This window comes from Zootoca vivipara, chromosome 5, assembly GCF_963506605.1.
Source record: "Zootoca vivipara chromosome 5, rZooViv1.1, whole genome shotgun sequence".
Taxonomy (NCBI): Eukaryota; Metazoa; Chordata; class Lepidosauria; order Squamata; family Lacertidae; genus Zootoca; species Zootoca vivipara.
Window position 1 is genome coordinate 91,363,094 of NC_083280.1, and position 23,021 is coordinate 91,386,114.

A 23,021-nucleotide genomic window follows, 5' to 3' on the forward strand; every position below is an offset into this window, starting at 1 on the left:
GGAAGCTTGTTTAGACCACGTGAATGGCTTTTTAGGCTTCCTCCACATGAGGAAGCTGCACTGGCTCCCGGTGGAGTACAGGATCAGGTTTAAGGTGCTGGTTTTGACCTTTAAAGCCCTATGCGGCTTGGGACCCTCGTACCTACGGGACCGCCTCTCCTGGTATGCCCTGCGGAGGACCTTAAGGTCCACAAACAACAATATTCTGTAGATCCCGAGCCATAAGGTGGCTAGATTGGCCTCTACTAGGGCCAGGGCCTTTTCAGTATTGGCCCCGACTTGGTGGAACGCTCTTTCACAGGAGACCAGGGCCCTGCGGGATTTGTCATCTTACCGCAGGGCCTGCAAGACAGAGCTGTTCCGCCTGGCCTTTGGGTTGGACTTAGTCTGACCCCTGTGTTTTCCTCCCTCATGGCTTGGATTTATGGACTACTTAAAATCAGGCTGCATTTTAAACTTAAATTTTAATACTGTATTTTAGTCTGTATTTTAATCAATTGCTTTTTATGTTTTATTGTAATTTTATTGGTGTGAGCCACCCTGAGCCCAGTTTTGACTGGGGAGGGCGGGGTATAAATAATTTATTATTATTATTATTATTATTATTATTATTATTATTATTATTATTATTATTATTATGGGCTCACTTTTTGAAGTGGATGCTTGTAAGAAAATTAGACTTACGCGTCGTTTACTATGTTATAATTCCATATTTATGAATAAATAATTATGGGTTTTGAAAAAGAAGAATCCCAATGATAAAAAAAAACCTCACACGCAATATGGTGAGGACTCTCACTGAAGCCTTTTTGGATCACTTCTTTTTGAAAAAAGAACTTGTCATCATCTGTTTTCAGGTGCATGTAATTATTTTTAATTATTCACTGTTTGTTCCGCTGCTTAACCTTAGGCATTCATTATAAATGTTCCACAGCCTTTTCAGCTTCCTTTTGAAATACTAGCACCTTTAGGGCATTGTTAGAGTGATAAATCAACCTTGTGTATCTGTTCCACTCCTGACAAGCTCTTTCCCCCACTTTCAATCTAACAGATAAAATATTTACTGCATCGTGGAGACCTCGATGGCAAAACGTGTCATGCTCAGAAACAGTACTACAACAGAATAAAAACTCTAATAACTGCAACATAATCCCCAGGAGCTAAATTATTGATTTTGTGCAACACACCTTTATAAAATGGAGTTAAGTATGGTGACATTAAGTATGGTGAGTTAAGTATGGTGAGTTAAGTATGGGGACCCAGGTGGCGCTGTGGTTAAACCACTGAGCCTAGGGCTTGCTGATCAGAAGGTCGGCGGTTCGAATCCCTGTGACGGGGTGAGCTCCCGTTGCTTGGTCTCAGCTCCTGCCAACCTAGCAGTTCGAAAGCACGTCAAAATGCAAGTAGATAAATAGGAACCGCTACAGCGGGAAGGTAAACGGCGTTTCCATGTGCTGCTCTGGTTTGCCAGAAGCGGCTTTGTCATGCTGGCCACATGACCTGGAAGCCCTTGTATACCACATGAGAAATGTCTCGCCTTCCCGTATTGCATAAACAGTAAACACATAGCTTTCACATTGCCTGTAATGCCACTGCAGAACGTAAGGACTTGGGGGCCACTGCCAGGCTCGAAGTCACATTGTTTCCTTTTATAACATCTCTAACAAAAAATAGTGTATTATATAAACCTCCAATCACTCACGCATCAGACTCCCCTCCCCTCTAACAGATTATCCTTCTGCCTGGCCTAGACATGTTTGAGACTTTCCCCTTCCACAACCATTTGATCCTATCCCTGTTTTGCCTAGAATCATAGAATTGTACAGGTGGAAGAGGATCTGAGTCCAGTCACCCAGTCGGGAATCTCAGCTAAAGCATCCATGATAGGTGGCCATGCAAACTCTGCTTAAAAACCTCCAAGGATGGAGAATCCATCATCTCCCAAGAGAGTCCATTCCACTGTCAAACAGCTCTTACTGTCAGAAAGTTATTCCTCATATTTAGCCAGAATCTCCTTTCTTGTAAGTGGTTTGAATCCCACCCTCCAGAGCAAGAGAAAACAAGCTTGCTCTATCTTCCACGTGACAGCCTTTTAGCTATTTGAAGATGTCTATCATATCTCCTCTCAATCTCTTTTCCAGACTAAACATCCAACTTTTTATGGCTTTTGATCTGATTTCATTCAAATGTAAATTCTGAGCCACTGGCCCATATTTATTTACAGTGGTACCTCTACTTATGAATAACTCTACTTATGAATGTTTCTACTTACGAACGGAGCTCCGTCTGCCATCTTGGATGCGGTTTAGATAGGATTTTTTCTACTTACGAATTTTTTCTCCCAATGCATTCCTATGGGATTCGACTTACAATTTTTTTCTACTTACAAATGTGCATTTGGAACGCATTAAATTCGTAAGTAGAGGTACCACTGTATTTATATAGGAGAAGAGGAGGAGGAGGAGGAGGAGGAGGAGGAGGAGGAGGAAGTACAACCTTTGTACTTCACTCAGTCACAGTTACAGTTACGCCTTTTTATTCTCCTTTGATTTGGTACATTCTCAAAAACCAATAAACCTGTACCGTATTTACTCGAGTCTAATGTGCCATCGAATCTAATGCACACCTCAATTTCCAGAACCTTGAAACCAAAAAAGTATTTGCTGGCCAAATGTAAATGTGTACCATAATCAAAGCAAAAGTGTACATCACTTTTCGCAACGTAACTTGGCCAAAAAAAAGGTGAGCATTAGATATGAGTAAATACGGTATTTTAAAAAAAGGAAGTTTTAACAATCACACAGTTCTACCCATTAGACAAGTTCCAATTGTGCATAGCAATGCATTTGAATATTCTAATTGGGGGGGGGGCTCATAATGGTGAGTTCAAGAATCCATTACACTCCAGCATCAGCTTCTATTATCACCCATATTTATCTTTCTCTCTTCAATCTCTCCGTCCACAAAGGTAGCTTCATACAGGAAAGGGGAAAACAGCAATAAGTACTAGCAACAAACTCTTCTGAGTACACAGGTTTGTTTGTGTGTCTATATATAAATTTATATTGGTGAAAATTAAGAAAAACATTAGTTTCTGGTACTAGCTCTGGTACACCCCTGAACAAGCCCAAACACAGTTTTGACCAAAGCAAGGTCCACACAAAAGGTTAACACAATGCATAAATCTGTCCTACAACCTCCCCTTAACAAAGCAGAGCAAGCATTGTGCAAAGCGAATCTCTGATGAATATGGATATTGTTAAAATTTCCTAACTTGGCAGCTTTATCAAACGGACAAAACATCCGCTTTGTAGAAGACAGAAAGCTTATCCATATCCTCATTATCCTGTCAGGGTTTATGCATGCATGACAGCCACTGATATTAATGGAAACAATTATCCCAATGCGTACATTTTAATGCACCATGATAGTCTGGGCAATGGAAGAACTAATATTATCGTCTACAGTCTTTGCTCAGTTGCAGTTCCTTGCCTTTTATGGGGAAACCTCAGCCTGGTGAGAAAGTCATGCTCATTTTGGGATGAAAGCTGCATTACTAGAATATGGAGAAGTATAACTCCAAAGCAGTTATGAAACGCAGCATTATAGGATCTTAATTTATGACACCATGAACTGCATTGTGATTTTTGTTGGGTTGTGTAAAACCCATTGAACATGCCGTTGAAACTGTTTTGTTCTTCTGCTGAAATTCAGATGGTTTGTCTCAGTATGGCAAACTTTGATGAACTGGGTGGATGGAGAAAACCCCTTGAGAAGCTCTGGTTGTGTTGAAACTTAGTGCTTCCCTTGAAGATTGTTAGATGTAGGGGACTAACCAGCCTATTGGGCTTTACTATCTAGGCAAGCTCTAGGAAGAGGCAGATTACCTCAGTCAGGATCATACCTGCCAAGTTCCTCTCTGAAAAACAAGGGACCGGACCTAAAGTAACATACCAGAAGTGACTTTTGATGCCCAGTTCCAAAATGGCTGCCGCACCAGAAGTCACGCTGCAGCCATTTTGGAACTGGGCAGAGCAGCATCAAAAGTCGCTTCTGAGCATGCTCCGCCCAGTTCCAAAATGGCCACCGTGCCAGAATAAACCAGGAAAAAACAAAAAAATCCGTTTTTTCGGCTGGGGACAGCCGGAAAAACGGGGGTTTCCCGGGGAAAACGGGAGACTTGGCGGCTATGGTCAAGATGGGTGGCAAATAAGTACCCCACAGGCCGTCCACTTATTTTCCTCACTTGCTCACAAAGCCCCCTGTGCCTGCCCTCCCAGCTCCTATGGCTCTCCAGAGCAATCCCATCTTCCTCCTTTCCTCCTCCACCACCACCACCATGGCCCTGGCTCCTTCTCTCCCCAACCCACCACCTCACTCATTCATTGTTTTGCCACTACTAATGCTGTGGCAGGGACCACTGGGCCTCTGCAGCACTCTGAGAACAGGCTATGGTGTCTTTCCTCAAAGAAAAACATTCTGGGTAAGGTGGTCAAAGGGAGTGCCTATGGCACTGTGACTTTGCCAACGTGGTTAGAAATTCTCTTTTAAATTTTGTATTTTTGCTAGACTGGTGACTGGGAGCGGCCACCGAGACCACATAACACCAGTCTTGAAAGATCTACATTGGCTCCCAGTACATTTCCGAGCACAATTCAAAGTGTTGGTGCTGACCTTTAAAGCCCTAAATGGCCTCGGTCCAGTATACCTGAAGGAGCGTCTCCACCTCCATAGTTTTGCCCGGACACTGAGGTCCAGCACCGAGGGCCTTCTGGTGGTTCCCTCGTTGCGAGAAGCCAAGTTGCAGGGAACTAGGCAAAGGGCCTTCTCGGTGGTGGCGCCCGCCCTGTGGAACGCCCTCCCAACAGATGTCAAAAAGGAAAACAACTACCAGACTTTTAGAAGACATCTGAAGGCAGCCCTGTTCAGGGAGGCTTTTAATGTTTAATAGATTACTGTGTTTTATTTTTCTGTTGGAAGCCGCCCAGAGTGGCTGGGGAAACCCAGCCAGATGGGCGGGGTATAAATAATAAATTGTTGTTGTTGTTGTTGTTGTTGTTGTTGTTGCTGCTGCTGCAGGGATTTGGATTAGATAATCCTCAGGGTCTGTTCCAACTCTACAATTCTATGAATATTTGCATCATTTATTATTATTATTATTATTAACTGTTTAGCTATTAATTTTTTTAAAAAGACTTCAGCTGCCACGACAATGCCACAGTGGCACAGAAACTCTCATGGGCCACCTTGCCCAGAACACCTTGCTCTGAGGAAAGACCCCAGGCGTTCCTTAAAAAATATGGCACCCCTGCTCTGGGCTATTCACCTGACCTCCTATTGGTGCAGACCTACATCTTCTGCCTCCTGAATATGAGGACAACCAGAAGGTATGCCTGTGATATCCCTACCAGCAGAAAGTCTCAAAATGAGTGAAGCCAGCCTGGAATCTGCTGGATCCCAAGATGCTCTTGCAGCCAACATTGGGTGGCATCAGACTCCATCTGCCTGTCCCCCTACCTTACCCTACTGCCACCATAAATGGCCAGGTTCCTGATGTGGCAGGAACCTGGCCAGTCTAGGAAAGGCATCCCAAAACTTCGGCCCTCCAGATGTTTTGGACTACAATTCCCATCATCCCTGACCATTGGTCCTGTTAGCTAGGGATCATGGGAGTTGTAGGCCAAAACATCAGGAGGGCCGCAGTTTGGGGATGCCTGATCTAGGCAGTGGCAGCAGAAACACTGAATTTCCCAAAGCTGTTGGTTAACCAAGCAATTCACTTGAAATAAATATCAATCAATGTGTATATTGTGAAAATGAGTCTTTTAAAAAAATACTTAAGGATCAGTTATTAAAAGTCACTGCCATTCATCAATAGAAAATTATCTGCTTCATTTTTAATTGTAGGAACACAACAAAATCAAAATAGCACCCTCCCCACCCACCCCAAAATAAGCAAGAACTTGTCTTTTGGTGTAAAACCCGGTTTATTCATCCAAGACTTTAATCAATTAAAGGTTACGGCCCTAAGCAAAACATAATATGCATTTTGAAAAGAAATGGAAGGCAAAAATACAGTAAAAATCAAATCAAATCAAAACTTTATTGCATTCCAAAGACCCACAAAACAATTTCAAAACTAGTTAAAACGACCAGACAGACAGATAGAAGAAACCAAGGCAGTTACTGTATTTTGTTTTACAGTAAAAGTGAAATGTCATACCTCATCTTGACATGTTTTTTTGCATTTTTCGGTTTGGGATTTCTTCTGCAGCAATTTGGTTTCATATTCTGGTCTGGGATGTTCCTAAAGAAAAATTAGAAAATGTGGGGCAAATTTAACATCAGAAGATTCGTAGATAACCAAATTGAATAAAAGCACATCAATACACGATTCAGTGGCTCACAATTAAAAAACACACCAATCAGATAAGAAACACTTATCTGGTTACACTGTAACACGGATATGGTTATCAAAATGGAAAAAAGAAGTCAAACCTTTACCAGTTCCTTGGAACGTTTTTGGCAATGGAGAGGAAGGGAGAACACATTTAGAACCAATACCTTGCAATACTTACTAAATAAACAATTGTTGCAACTTTATAGGAAAGAAACTAAAGCGTAGCCTAACACACCTGGGCAGCTACATGAGGGAATACCTAATACTTAACAAGGGTTTTTAAACATTTGTATTTTCTGATGTTAGGCTCACACACTAAAGAATTAGAAAAGCACAAAACATCCAAAGATTTACCCCCACCACACACCAGAAATGTTATATTTATATCATTTAATGAGCTGTCGATCAAAGGAAATCTCACAACATTTCAACTGGACATGAATATGATGACATGCTACAGCTGGTTGGGAACCAGAAATTTGCCAGTCAACACAAGACAAAATTAAGATAGTCACACTGGACCTTATAGCTGGTTTTGAAATAAGATGCGGCATTTGCCTGTTGTGTGTTTCAAATGAATATACAATTGATGAGACCTACACAACTCATGAACCAAGCCGAATCCTGCCTGGCAAACGTACATTTTATTTATTTATTACATTTCGATCTCACTCAAAGAATTATCTCTCAGAGCAGCTCGCATCAAATAGAAAAGTATAGTGGCAGGCACTATTCACAAATGAAAATGAGGCACAAGCCCTGTCCGGAGGCTTACAAATTAAAAATACAATGCACAGGAGGAGAGGAAGGGAGATCAGTCAGACATTGCCAGAACCAAGCAGTGAGTTGTAAACAGGATTTTATAACCAGTTCAGGAAGGCTCAAACTTCCTTTCTGGTGTTCTTGCTTGAATAGAAGTGGTGCAGCTTCGCATCAGGCCTTGTTCCTCTGGCCGGTGGCTGAAGCCCGAGTGTCCTTTGCCTGACAGCTTCTCCGATACTGTGCAAACTGACACAGGCAGGCAGCAAAAACAGGAGACTAGTTTTTGCTAGATCCTGAAGCTGAGGCTCCAATACTTTGGCCACCTCATGAGAAGAGAAGACTCCCTGGAAAAGACCCTGATGCTGGGAAAGATGGAGGGCACAAGGAGAAGGGGACGGCAGAGGACGAGATAGTTGGACAGTGTTCTTGAAGCTACGAACATGAGTTTGACCAAACTGCGGGAGGCAGTGGAAGGCGGGAGTGCTTGGCATGCTCTGGTCCATGGGGTCACGAAGAGTAGCACATGACTAAATGATTAAATTGCCTTCTCAATCCGGCCCATGAACGGTCCGGGAATCAGCGTGTTTCTACATGAGTAGAATGTGTGCTTTTATTTAAAATGCATCTCTGGGTTATTTGTGGGGCACGGGAATTTGTTCATTTCTCTCTCCAAAATATAGTCCGGCCCCCCACAAGGTCTGAGGGACATTGGACCGGCCCCCTGCTGAAAACGTTTGCTGACTCCTGGTCTATAGAGTAATAAGGATACTTGAAGGTGGGGTGAGTACAGATGAATGCACTACCTCTGTCCCCTTTGCCAATCTCCTCCGATTTCAAAGTTGTGCCCCCTTCTTGATTTAACTCAGACGATAAACACCCAAAGCTTACAAGTTTCTGACCTCTTGGTTTAACTCTGAACTTATTTTCACCAGTGTGGTTTAGCTGAAATTATTGGAGTCACACTGGTGCAGAATAAGAAAGGGAAGGCGGTTTGACTTAGAACAATATTGTAAATTACTCTGATGTGTTGAGGAAGTCTAAATATCCATGTACGGAGAATATATATATATCCACATCACACACATCCACTAATGCTGGATGCAAGCCAGTCCAGCTGCCAGACACTTATTGAAAACCATGTGAGCTAAGCTAAAGACCAAATAATTGCTCCAAATGAAAACTGAGAATTCCCCGATTGGAAACAAAAAGCAAAATCCTGAATTTTGTAGTTATGCAAACGCCTTGTTGACGTCAATAGGACTTTTCTGTGACCAAGGAATAGACTCAAATATACTGTTTACATTATGATAGTTACCTATGGGAATTTTAAAATAACTTGGATATCTGTGGGTTTTTTTTTAAACAGTTCTGACATCCCTTGATATGTTTTCTGTTTGAAACAATATACTCCCCCCCCCCTACATATAACTAGCAGTTGCATAGATTTTGAAGGTTCAACCCTGGTCTGGAGACTGGAGAATTTCCCTACATCAAACAGCCTTCCCTATCTTAAATAACAATCATAATTATACCAGTAATTTAAACACACAGCAAAAATAAAATACTGAGAAACAGAACGACTTGCCACTAACAAAAATTCCATCAATGACAAACATCCAAGACAGAAACAGAGCTAATCCTGGAGTATTTATCCCTGCTCTTAATGTTCGGTTCTGATTCCCTTCATTTTCTATGCATCTCAGTTGCCCTAATGGCAGTTCACTGTGTCAAACTCAAGTTATTTCTTTTTCCCCCCTTTCCAGTAATCTTTCAAATTTTGTGATTAAGGCTAACCATCTTTCCTATCTTTTTAATCTTCACATTTATATCATTTATTAACTTTCTGACTCTTCCCCTGTCTTCCTCCCGACTCAGCATCTGCAGAATCTTAGAATTCAACCACATCGTCCACCTCTCATTCTGACATGTAGCTACTTGAAACAAAGGGAAAAGAGGTTGAAATGAGGGCAAAATAGGTCAGTGTTATACCAGGGACAGATACAAGAAAACATTGAGATTTTCATTGTATGATAACTGGGCTCAGCAACAGAAAAGGGAAGCTTCCACCAAATATTATTCTAGACAAGAGTTACTATTGGTAAAGGTATCCCTCACCATTAGGTCCAGTCGTGGACGATTCTGGGGTTGCGGCGCTCATCTCGCTCTATAGGCTGAGGGAGCCGGCGTTTGTCCGCAGACAGCTTCTGGGTCATGTGGCCAGCATGACTATGCCGCTTCTGGCGAACCAGAGCAGCACACGGAAACGCTGTTTACCTTCCCTCCGGAGCGGTACCTATTGATCTACTTGCACTTGGCGTGCTTTAGAAGTGCTAGGTGGGAATGAGCTGGGACCGAGCAATGGGAGCTCACCCCGTCATGGGCATTTGAACCACCGACCTTCTGATCGGCAAGCCCTAGGCTCTGTGGTTTACTATAGTCCAAAGAAAAACTAAGCTGAAAAGGCTTGAGCAATTTGTCTCTTTTTCCTATGAAACAACTGATGTCACATTTTCCACCAGCATATAACAGAAACAGAAGTTGTTTAAAGATAACTTAAAATCTCAATGCCATGTTATGCTTATTATTAATATTATATTACTAAACAAACTCATGGCTGGATGGTTCCCACCAAATCCGACTTTATTTGGTACTGAATACAATATCTACTTGTATTTCACCTTTCTGTTCCTGTGACCGCAATAATCTTATTCTAGTCTGAGGCAAGGTAAATGCAGGTGGCGCTGTGGTCTAAACCACTGAGCCTCTTGGGCTTGCCGATCAGAAGGTTGGTGGTTCGAATCCCCGCAATGGGGTGAGCTCCTGTTGCTCTGTCCCAGCTCCTGCCAACCTAGCAGTTCGAAAGCACGCCAGCGCAAGTAGATAAATAGGTGCCGCTGTGGTGGGAAGGTAAACGGCGTTTCCGTGCGCTCTGGTTCGGGTCACGGTGTTCCATTGCACAAGAAGTGGTTTAGCTATGCTGCCCACATGACCCGGAAAGCTGTCTGTGGACAAACGGCGGCTCCCTCGGCCTGAAGTGAGATGAGCGCTGCACCCCCATAGTTGCCTTTGGCTGGACTTAACCGTCCAGGGGTCCTTTACCTTTACCTTACTTTAGATGGAACCTCTTTATGTCCCAGTGTCATATCCAGCCACACCCTATGGATTTATAATAGCAAGTCTCCACCTGAGGTTTTGTTTTATTATAAACTATTATAAACTATTTTGACTACTTAATAAAGTAATAATAATAATAATAATAATAATAATAATAATAATAATAAAAACCCTTACTTCTTCCTCCTCCAAGCCAGTTAGGTCCCAGAAATAACTTAGTCTCATCTGCAAACGCTTCCAGTTTTCAAGGAACATGGTGGCTGAAAAAGAAAATCCAATTTTAATCAGAAGAGGGCTTCAGAGCCAAAATTGATTACCAGTATGCTGAATATTCAAACCCTCCTAATATAGATATACAGCAAATCAGAGCCTGAGTAGTCTAGATTGATGCCTAGAATAGGCAGAGTATAATCAGCAGCACAGGGAACTTTTCTGAAACAAAGCACTACTTTTTGCCTTGCTTGAACCTGTTGCCAAACAGGTTCATTGCATGGCCTTAAAATTCTAACACTGCATATAATTGAGAGAAAACTTATAACATGCTTTCCAGAGGTTATATATTCCCATACCTTGAATATATACCATACCAGATCTCATTCAGTCTTGAAAACCTAACACTAATCATTTGGGTGCATTCATCATCATCCATCTTCAAATTGCTGAATATTAGTCTGTAGGGTCATCATGAATGATAACCTATTGGCCTCACTGCAGTCAAGGGAGTCTTTCTAAAATGTCAGGACTGGTAACCAGAGAAAAGCAGGTCAGGACTTCACTTGCACAGTTGTGCAACCACCTCGCCAGGGTGATAGCAGGCATAACAGTCATTTCACCACTATAATCATTTCCACTGGCTACACGTGTGCAATACCCAATGCCCCAATATCTGAAAATGCCTATGTATTAGTCCACATATAACATGGTTTGTTTTGTTTTGTTTTTGTTTTTTTAAAAATTGGTTTTAAAACTATATAACAAAATATTAAACAGGTGTTAAAGACATAATAAAAATAAACAAACGTTCATTCCTTAATTGATACATGTTTTGTACATCCTTTTGTAATGAATTTGAAATGACCTCTGATCCTCCCGTTATGTTCCCAAATTGAATACCTTAATTACACACTTAGCTTTATTTTCTCCTCGTTATTCGAATTACTTTAAATTTATAAAGTTGACCTATTACTTGCAGAAACTCAATCAAGGCCTGCCAATGGATTAATATTTTTGGCAATGTCCTTTTACGTAAATTCTGTAAATGTACCACTTTCTGGTAAATTTTTCGTCTGTAACGTCTCGCAGCCTTGCTGATATTCTAGATAATTCAACATACTCTCTTAATTTGTTTTGCCAGACTGATTTGGATGGGTATAGGAAAAACTGAACATTTGTATTTTTTTTTAATTAAAAAATGGCCTTTAGCTATTCTATCACACTCTACTAGCAAATAGTATTGCTATGGCAAGTTGTGGCTGGGTGGTTTATTTTGTAAAGACTCCTGGAGAAATCATAGAGCTGCATGGCGCAACCATTGCCTATGCAGGAAATCTACTATGCTGAAGACAGTGTCTTCACCCTGGTGCTTGACACTTGAAAGCCTGTATTTTGAAGACCCACCCTATTTTCTTTGATTGCATTTTCTGTACTTTTTAAAACTTTTTTTTTAATGCTGTATTTTAAATTGTTACCTCACCCGGGACCTTAGGGTGAAAAGTGGGTAATGAATGAATGAATGAATGAATAAATACCCCTGCCCCCTGTAGGTGCCCACCCACCTACCAATGGGAGCCCAACATAATAGGAGGAACGGCAACCACCAGAACACCACTGGGACTGAAGAATTAACTTGCCCACTGACCCTGGTGGTCCCAGGGCCCAGGCTGTGAGAAGCAATTCTGGTCCTTCCCACTGTGTGATTTCCTTTGCCTTATAGAACTCAGTGGGAGCTGCCATGCTTCCATGTACATCCCTGTGCACAGATACATGGAAACCAAGGTCAGCCACATAGCTGGATCCTGTTAAGTGGAAGAAAGGAGATTCCAGGAAGAACTTTCCGACAGTAGGAGCTGTTCAAGAGTAGAACGGACTCCCTAGGAAGGCGGCGGACTCCTTCCTTGAAGGTTTTTAAGCAGAGGTTGGATGGCCATCTGCCACGGATGCTTTAGTTGCATTGCAGAGGGTTGGCCTAGATGCCCCTTGGGGGTCTCTTCCATATCTACAACGCTATCGACGTGCAATAAATCCACCATGGTGCTAACTAGAGCCCAGGAGAGGAAGCAGAGCAATAAAGAAACAGCCCCGCCTCTCCTACATAAGACCATCGTAGACTACTGCCATTCAGTGGTAACTTGCCATATAGCTATTGAAGATACCCTAAGGGCTAACCCCACTGGCCTTGCCCAAGAGTCATTGAATCTTGCATCCTTAAGGAGCATTAATGACCATAACCAATAAACAGAAGGTTGGCAAAACTCCTCCGACCAAGAACATCTGGGTAACTGGTCTCCTGATCCAGCACTAGTATGTGAAAATTCTTATATTACACACATGGATCATAACAACATGCGGTTCAACACAAGCCCTACCCCTAATCAACAGGCTCAGTCCACAGCCAAAGGAACTGATAGGGCAGAGCAAGAAAGATTTGCAGATTTGTATGGCTACCTCCGAGACCATTGTCTCTTTATGCCCAAACTAATGACATTTTTTTTTTCAGAGCTTGGACTGCTTAAGAAAGGAACTATCTGGCATCAAGGCTAATATGCTTGTCTTGTTAGGGATTTTAACAACAGTTCCCGTGCCTCTGCTGGTAAAATAAAACCCAATCAAGCTAACCAAGACTGCATCAATAACAAATCTAATCAAGTCTACAATTCTATGATTCTATCATTTCCCCATACCAGTTAAAACAACAATCTTTATTACGGTCCATAGACCCATCAATTCGTTACCAAGCGATACACAGCTGGGACACCCCGCCCTCAAACCACTCAGACATCTTACTCAAATTTGGAATAGGAAACATTAGTTCTTGTGACCACCGATAAAACCTTGCCACTGCTAGTGTTCTGGCATTTGACCGGTCTTCCAATAGGAACCTGATATAGAAATCCTCTGATTTTCCTGGGAGCAAGGCTAGCAGGGGTGAAATCACTTCAGCCCTAGCTTGCTCAAACTTCCCACAGTGCAGCACAATGTGTTTTATAGAATCTACATCATGGGTGCACGAGCACAGTCTTTCCTGGTAGGGTACTCCTCTCATCCTGCCCTCCAGCACTGCAGAGGGGAAAACATTCAGTCTTGCTTTTGTGAACAGCCTTCGGTAGTTTGGCACTGTCAAGTTTTGAATATAGGCTGCTGGCTTAAAGACATGCCCATATTGTACTCCTACTGCCAATGGACTGCAGATCACAAGTGATTGATGTCGTAGATCACTGTGTGAATTATCCCAAAGTCTTTGCTTTAAGGTCTTTAGGGCACCTTCATATCCCAGGCAATAGAGTTGGGTGGGTGACAGACCTAAAGCAGTGGCTTTTCTCGCCATGGTTTTCTGCCATTGGCTGATGTATTCCTCATTGTTCAGGTAAAACACCAATTAATCCCTTTACATGTTTGCCTCTTAACCTACCAACAGGCACTTCTTTCCTTATTGGTACTACTTTTGTGGTGTAATGCAAACCTGGAACGAACCCATCATTTTGCCATTTACAGTGGAACCTCGGTTTATGAACACCTCGGTTTACGAATTTTCGGTTTAAGTACTCCGTGGACTCATCTAGAACGGATTAATTCACTTTCCATTACTTTCAATGGGAAAGTTCGCTTCGGTTTATGAACGCTTCAGTTTATGAACAGACTTCCGGAACCAATTACACCCATGCTTCGGGTTAAGTACACTTCAGGTTGAGTACTCCGCGGACCCATCTGGAACGGATTAATCCACTTTCCATTACTTTCAATGGGAAAGTTCGCTTCAGTTTATGAACGCTTCAGTTTATGAACAGACTTCCGGAACCAATTGTGTTCATAAACCGAGGTACCACTGTACATCATCTTATGAATGCTGCCCTATCTGAGGCATATGACATTCAAAGCAAAACTTACCCCAAAGTGCCATGAAAACGGAGAAAAAGACGGTGGCAGGGTTGTCAAATAAGTGACTGGCACGTGCTGTGCCACAAGCACTACTAAGGTTCCAGTAGTCACACGTCTTGTCACACAGAGGGCACATGGTGAAGGCATTACGCTGGTCACACATCTCCTTGCTATGAAGAGCAAAATCCAAAAGGTCAGGATAACATGTAATCTGTGAGGGAAGTTGCTTTCTGGTACTGAACAATCAGAGACTTTCATTCAGTGAGAACAGAATGGCAGAAGTTCATTTATCCAGATGGTGGCTAGAGAAGGGAGTATTTATTTAAATTTATTGGTTGTTTTCCTTCTCATTCATCTATTTGAAATATCTGTAGCCCATGTTTCTATTTTTTAAAAAATATTCGTAGTGACTTACAAATGAAAACTATGACAAACGGCAGTAGGAACAAAAGATAATTAAGATCTCGCCCACTTCTTTGCGGAATAAATCAATACAATTTAATTACAAAAAGAAAATGAAAAATGGCTCCAGTAAGGCAATAAAATTTTTAAAAAATCACTAAGAACCACTAAGAAGCATTTCTTCGGGCTTAATGCCAAATGAAATTGAAATAGCACCCTCCTCTAGATGTGGGAACTTGACAAAATGCTAAGAGGAGGGTGCTATTTAGTGGCCCCAAGAAATACGCAGGAGAAGGTGGCTTGAGCCTTCCCTTGCTCACCATTTTCCTTGCCCTCGCCCTCGCCCTCCCCAGCCATTTCTCCTATCCAAGTGTTGCTGCAGGTGGAAGAGATGATGAAAAGGTAAACCACCGTGAGGTGCAAATATATGTATATACAACCTTCACATATACAAGGAGATTAAAAAATGTGTGCAAAATCTCATGCTCGAAGTCATAAAAGTCCAATATAATGTGCAATAATCAAGTCCGACAATAAAGTGCTATGATGTATCATGCATTCTTATCTCTTCCCATATGTTCTTATCTCATCCGACGGGTGGCCAGCTTCTTGCCCGTTTCACAGGAATGGTTTCCTCAGGGGGCGGACTCTTTCTTAAATAATAAGAAGTTCATATGATGCACCTTTGGTGAGTAATTTTAAACATTTCTGTATGATATTTTAAAGAAATGTATAAGCATTTATGGTGCATCATATGAACTTCTTCTTATTTAAGAAAGAGTCCGCCCCCTGGGGAAACCATTCCATCTGGCTGGCGGGCATGCAGCTTGCCTTCCAAGCCTCCGCGGGAGGAGAGCGATTCCTGCAGATCTAAAGACCCTTGAAACAGTACAATCAAAAATTTTAAGATCACTATTCGGTACCCCAAAGAGCACACCTAATGCAATGTTAAGGCAAGAGGCAGGACTCCCCAGAGTGGAACTAAAAGTCTGGGAGCAAGCAATATCCCTCTGGTTGAAAATCCATTACAATCCAAAGGGAATGCTACCTCATTTCCTGGCCGCAGTTCCCTACCCACCCTGGCTTATGCAAATAACTAACAAAATCAAACAAATTGGCCTAAATCCTGAAGATCTTTTTAATGGAACTCTGAACAAGGCAAAAATAATTATTACTCAGAGACTTCACGATGTTGAATTACAACAAGAAGATGCTTCACTCCCGGAGAATTATAGATATCTAAAATTGTGGCCTAATTTTACAGCTGCCCCTTACTTATCTAACATCACTAACGAAGCTTATAGATGGGCCTTCTCTAGAGCCCGCTTTGAGGCAATGCCCTCAGCGGTGCTGTATGGTAAATTTATGCGGGTACCAATTCATGAGCGCCTTTGCCCTTGCATGTCTAACAAGGTAGAATCTGTGACTCGCATTCTTTTATTTTGTGAATTTTATAGTGAAGAACGAGCTCGACTTATTTTACCCCTTTTATCAAAATTTACACCCTTGCAGTATTATTTGGAATCTTCCCCTGAACTCTTACGAAAATTCCTTCTGGAAGATTCCTCAAGCCCAGTGTCATATGACGTGTCCAAATTCTGCACTTTAGCTATCAAGAAACGCAAATCCCTTCTATTGAATGACACATTGCAAATCCCTTTTGTGTAATTGTTTTATTTCCGGTGATGTTATTGCTGATTTTCTTTCGTTTGGAATTATGTTATTCTGTATTGCTGGCTTTTGCTGTAATAAAAACTGAACTTGAACTTGTTTCTATTCAGGGCCGTCTTAAGCATATCTTTGCGCGGTGGTGCAAAGATCCCTCCGGTTCCGTCCCCCCCCCCATTCCCCAGAGTTGTCTACCTTTACCCAAGCCTCTGCAGGAATCGCTCTCCTCCCGCGGAGGTTTGGAAGGCAAGCTGCATGCCCGCCAGCCAGATGGTTGACAGGGTGCAGCTGGCGGTATGCAGAGAAAGGGGAGGCCACTGGCAAAACCGCACAGCTCCCCCACTCGCTGGGGCGCCCCTGAGAGGCCGGTGCCCTGGCGCAACGCGCCACTAAGCCCAATGGGAAAGACGGCTCTGTTTCTACTGCTTCTTTTCACAAATATCCTCAGCCCTTTCTCTGAACAGTTTTTCCTGCTCAGAACATCCTGCATCAAGAAGCAATTAGCACCCATGGAAACACATGACCTGAGCATGCTGAACTATCACAAATCTACCAGTGATATTCAATTTCTCTGAGCAGGACTTACAAGAAACTCTGCAAAATGCAAAGAGATTGACAGCGTGAGCAGTTGAAATGCAGTAAGCATAAAAGCAGGTTTCTCCTTCAAACGCAACAGTACCATTGAACCTTTTAAAACTGGGTGGGGAAGCCTTGGACTTCCAAATACTCTTGAATGACAACTCTCAATATACCTAGTTTGGCCACGTCTGGAGGGCCAAAGTTCACCACCCCTCTTTTAAAATACAAAAATCACATTCTTATGGCAAAAAAACAGCAGAGGGTGCTACAGATACAGTTTTGCCATAAACTCCACCACTTTAGATATCATAAGAGAGTATTTTTGTAAGAGAGGAAATTACATTCTTGTTGGAAAGGCGGGACCTTTTTTGTACCCACAGTAATGTTACTTTCAGTACACCTCACCCAATGAGAGCAGTTTCAGAATGTATAATACGGAGTTAATGGACAGAACAGAAGTCACATTTGTAGTGTAACTGGGAAACTGCACATCTTCCAATACGTTTGCTTGTCTTTAACCAAGAATGCAAAATCACTACAATATTTATTTAATACGTCATAATGATTGGGATCACAATCATTTTGCTTACAGTAGCTAGGCATTGTTCACAGAACATAAAGAGTCACAAATCCTACCTTCATATTTACAATCTAAGGGGCATGGCACTAACTTATGTATACATTTTCTCTGATGGGTTAAAAGCGCCCAAACATACTCCCTGGTCTTCCACTACCGATTGCAGCCGATATGGCTGCCTTTGCTGGGGTGGGGAGGCAGAGGTCAATGATGGACCAAATCACTACACATGACTGAAGATAATTGGTAGTTTGGCCCTCAGCAATTAGGCATATGAAGACAGGGGAGTGAGGGGGGGGGAGGTAGAGAATGGAGGTATATTTGAGAATGCCAAAACAGAAAGTTTAGTTTTTAATACAGTAGTTATTAAAAACCTACCAATGGAAGGTGCTGGGCAGATGCTGTATGACAGGACATTGCAATGGTAGCAAGCAGGGCAATATACTTTTGCGTGTGTAGACCCTTTAACCACCCCCCAAATAAATTCAAACAAGACTCAAATTTTTGGTTTGGTTTTTGGCAGAATTTAGGTCACAACTTTGTTGATTACAATCAAGTGAGTGGTTGCACAGGCTTGGATGCCATTCAGCACAAACGCATTGACAATGCACAAGAAAGAAGATTCCACCTAAACATTAGGAAGAACTTCCTGACAGTAAGAGCTGTTCGGCAGTGGAATTTGCTACCAAGGAGTGTGGTGGAGTCTCCTTCTTTGGATGTCTTTAAGCAGAGGCTTGACAGGCATATGTCAAGAATGCTTTGATGGTGTTTCCTGCTCGGCAGGGGGGTGAACTGGATGGCCCTTGTGGTCTCTTCCAACTCTACGATTCTATGATCTTCGATATCAAACCGCATTGTGAACGTGCAATCTTACCTGGGAACGTCACTTTCAATGGTTAAGCACCCATACAGAAACACAATGATTCCAACTACCGAAGATGGAATAAGAAACTCTGTGTATAAGCCCAGCCAGGCAAAATACATCCCAATTTTTTCTCCAAAATACTTTCTAAAGAAAGAAAACAGAATGTAAATTTCAAATGATTAGTAACGGTCCTTCTAGGGTTTCCTCAACAGTATCAATGCATTTTACAAACAGTGCGGTTAACCACCCATTGTAAAACAGATAAGTAAAACTGCTTTGATGTGCAAGATAGGAAAAGAAAGTGAACTTGCATTTTGCTATGGGCTCACCTACCACCATGCACTGGTCTACACAAATGCTACACCATGGAATGGCCCCTCATCTTGCAGTATCTACTTAGACTCTGCACCAAACCCAAAAGGTTCTATACTTGAGTGATCTCGATTAAGGCAGGGTAGACATCTAGATATCAAATCAATAAAGGAAATCTATTCCAACACGACTCTCTTATGGGTGACCTACCAACTTAATTCTGAGACTAACACCTCTTTTCCTGGTGTAAATGGGCATCACACCTTTCAGCCCCCAATGTCAGAATGCTTTTCTATAAGATCAAGGGAAATTCAAGGGTATTTCATGCCATGCAGCAGCCTGGGATAGCAAAAAGAAGTTGGCTAGCCCTGCTTATTACCTTTTGGCAATACTGTACACAATTGCTGGCATTTTTTATTTTTTATTTTGTAATTGCCAAGTATCTTCACTGAGAGTTTGCCGGAAAGGTTGCATCCAGCTGTTCAGTGAGCAGTAAATTTATAGACACAGAAGTTTGAAACTATCAAGTTCCTTTAAATATTTAGGAGGGGAAAAATAGGACATGTTTATGTATTATTAAACACAGCATCATAATTGTTAACATTGTTATGTTGTCAACGTATCACTTAGTCATACAAGATTAACCAGAACAGACAGATAATAAAGGCTTAAAATCTGCATTAGACAAAAGAATGAGCGATGAGCATGAATGGAGAAGCAGACAGAGAAAGAGAAAGAGAGAGAGAACACAGATAAAGCCACAAAAAGTGACAAGTGAATCTAGTTGCTAATCATCTAGATAGTTCATGCTTACTCTCGAGAAACGATGGATGACATTTAAACCCTAGCAATTTTCAGCTCATTTGCAATGCATTAAACATTACTTGTCTCACTTATTTCTATTCCTCCTGTATCACAAAATTAGAACTAAAGATATCGTTATAAAACTGTAAGTGTGAGCTCAGTAGGAACCAATACACCCCCCCCCTTTAAAGCTCAGGATTAGCCATTCTCTTTCATTTGCATGATTCAAATCATTGTGCCTTGTACTCTCAACGAATTCTTTTTCCCTGTAGATGTGTACATCTGGTTGTTGTTTTTTAAGCAAATAGAACTGGACTTTGAGGAAGTCTTAGAAAGGAAAAGAGCAAAGATGTCAAAAAGTGGCATTCAGAGGATAATAGAGTTTAATTAGTTTTGTTTCTAAATCAAGAGCTCCACGGTATTTTGGAGGCACCTGCCTCTTCTGAGTCCAAGCAATGTTACCTAGAATTTGAATCAATATTTAAGGCGATTTGCCAGAGAGACAGAAAAAAAGATGTACAGAACATGGGAAGATCTTTAGGAGATCAGCAGCAAAATCCTACTTATATACAGTGGAACCTCTGTTTATGAACACCTCGGTTTACGAATTTTCGGTTTCCGAACGGCCCGGACCCATCTGGAATGGATTGATTCACTTTCCATTACTTTCAATGGGAAAGTTCGCTTCAGTTTATGAACGCTTCAGTTTATGAACAGACTTCCGGAATCAATTACACCCATGCTTCGGGTTAAGTACGCTTCAGGTTGAGTACTTCGCGGACCCGTCTGGAATGGATTAATCCACTTTCCATTACGTTCAATGGGAAAGTTTGCTTCAGTTTATGAACACTTCGGTTTATGAACAGACTTCCGGAACAAATTGTGTTCATGAACCAAGGTACCACTGTATATTCAAAAGTACAGTCCACTGAGTTTACTAGAAGAGCAAAGGGCATTTTGAACACCCCAATCCTGTCAGAAGTGTTTTTTAAGAAGGTATAAATACTCACTAAGAGTTAATTAAGGCACAATCCACAATAAATTCTCCTATGTTGGAATTGAGTCGAGCACAGTGTGCATCCAAGGTACAAAAATACACAGAGCAAAATGCTCTTGTTTTCCCATAACATTAGAACTCTGTGTCACTTAATTAAGTTGATAGGCCATAGATTCAGGAAAACCAAAGGGAAAATGCTTCTTCACACAACCAATAATTAATTTAGGAAATTTGCTTTCTCGCAATGTAGCTGGATTGAAAAGAGGATTAGGCAAATTCATGGAGATGTCTAGCAATGCCTGTTAATCAAGATACTGTAGCCAAATTTAACATCCAAGGCTGAAGGCAGTATGCCATTGGGTAGCAATTGCTGGAGACAAGCATGGGCAGAGGGTTAGAGAGTTAGACCGCACACTCTGCTGGGGAGTTTCCTAGAGGTGTTGAGCAAAGTGGTGAAAGGATTGCTGGACTGGAATGGCAACCCAAATGTAAATAAAGAAGGAGTTGAGGGATTAGAAAAAAGGGGGGTGCATTTTACATGCCTGGGCTATCTGGAACAGCATTTTGATGTGTGACATAGACTGGAAAGAATTTGAAATGCCTTTAGGACAGAAAGGGGCAAGATAAACAAAATACACTAAATGTTGCTAAGTCACTTATCTGGGATGCCTAATCGTGTCCTCCCTAAAAGAGGGCACTTGTTGTGGTGTGACCTGGAGACTGACCTCCTGCTTGTGGGTGGGTCTGTTGGATAGCCACAATGCCCGATTGGTGGGTCCCTCGTTGCTGGGTGTAATCTGGCCAATGGGGTGCAGTTTAAACAGGTCGAGGGACCTATTTAATCCCTTGCACGTGACCCAGATATTCTCTTTCGGCTCGTGCAAACAGAACACCCGCCCACCGCTCCCTATATTTAGGGCATTTTGCGCTTGACCTTGCTATGCCATCGTGTGTTGTCTGTTGTTGCGACAGGGGCAAGGCAGGAATTTTCCCCACTTGGCTGACTGGCTGTTGTCATTTGGGTTTCGCCTGCCGTGTAGCAAGTCATCACAACTTGTAAGGTTGTGGATAGGCACTGGTTCATGTGATAGGGATGGGGGAACGGGTCTTGCCACCCCTATGTGAAGGGTATGCTGTTAAAGGAATCCACGGACTCAACTTGGTTTGGTCAACCTCCGAAAAGGGGTTGTGCCCGTGCCTGAGTCTCCAGAACCTGGGGAGTGAACAGAGTCTGCTCCCAGGCTTTTCACCTACCTCAGGTGTTCACCCTTGGCTGATCTATGATAGAGCTCTGGTTCAGCGCTACCTGCAACAGTGCAGGGAGCTAGTCGAACCAGAGCCTATGCAACCACTCACTTTTCTGTAATCAATAAAGTTGTGGCCTAATTTCTGCCAAAAACCCAAACTAAAATTTGAGTCAAGTGTGTATTTATTTAGGGTCTGGTTCTCTCGGTCTGAACACGCTGTTTGGTTTCTTGCATAGCTCTATCCCAGCCTCTCTCTTTAAATCTCCCACATCCACGCAACCATGACTCATATGATGTGGAGCTACTTATCTCTGTTACACAACAGAATGGCAAGCAGAAGTCGGATCTGTTGCAAGGCCTGGCAAAAGGCAACTAAAAAGTTCTGGCAGCGCAGGAGGAGGAACCCAAATGCCATCTCATAACTTCACTCCACCTGGGTGTGCCCTTACAGATGCATGCCTCTGCGCTGTGGTTTCCAAACTTCGTATTTGCAGGGAACCCTTTCCACAGTGACCTGTTTGCAGATGCTCTGCTTCCTGCAGGATTCACCACTGAGTTATGTTCTAGGCTACGCTCTCAGTCTGAACAACCTGGTGGCTAGGCCTGATGATCCTCCAGCATGGAAGTGAACTGCTGACGGAATGAGAGATTGCTCTTTTCCTCCATTGGCCATTCCCTGCATTTCCCTGCTCAGTGCTGAGAAAGGGGAACATGGGCTGTGTGTGAATAGGGCAGGGGGGGTGGATGAGTATGAAGGTGGGGTGTAGGGATGTTTGTGGCTGCCCCTTCCATGTTCACCTTAGGCCCTGCTCACTGTCCCTAGGGACTGTGGCTTAGCTGCCAAGTATCCCGTTTTTCGCGGGAAACCCCCGGATTTTAATCCGTTTCCCGCTGTTCTCCCGAATGGAGAAAAATCCCGGAAATCCCCCGGATTTCTTACCTGCCAGGGAGCTTCCATTTTGGGTGCCACTCTGCCCATGTGTGGGCACTGGAAATCGGGCAGAGCTGCACCGGAAGTTGCTTCTACGCATGCCCGACGGCCATCTTGGTGGTGGCCGCATGGCGGCGGCCATCTTGGTGACGGCCGCTGCCATGCGGCCACCACCAAGATGGCCGCCGGGCATGCGTAGAAGTGACTTCCGGTGCCGCTCTGCCCGATTTCCGGTGCCCACACATGGGCAGAACAGCCCCGGAAGTTG

At 42.7% G+C, this 23,021-nt stretch overlaps 1 protein-coding gene across 1 annotated transcript in view; it reads right to left on the reverse strand.

Moving 5' to 3' along the window:
* ANO2 (anoctamin 2) overlaps positions 1 to 23,021 on the reverse strand; it is a 137,851-nt gene that overhangs the window by 58,536 nt on the left and 56,294 nt on the right. Inside the window, exons 9-12 of the mRNA XM_060275139.1 lie at positions 18,472 to 18,606; positions 14,381 to 14,541; positions 10,454 to 10,536; positions 6,224 to 6,307 (exon numbers count right to left, since the gene is read on the reverse strand). Of these exons, the coding sequence (XP_060131122.1) occupies positions 6,224 to 6,307; positions 10,454 to 10,536; positions 14,381 to 14,541; positions 18,472 to 18,606 (463 nt within the window). The remainder of the gene's footprint in view (positions 1 to 6,223; positions 6,308 to 10,453; positions 10,537 to 14,380; positions 14,542 to 18,471; positions 18,607 to 23,021) is intronic.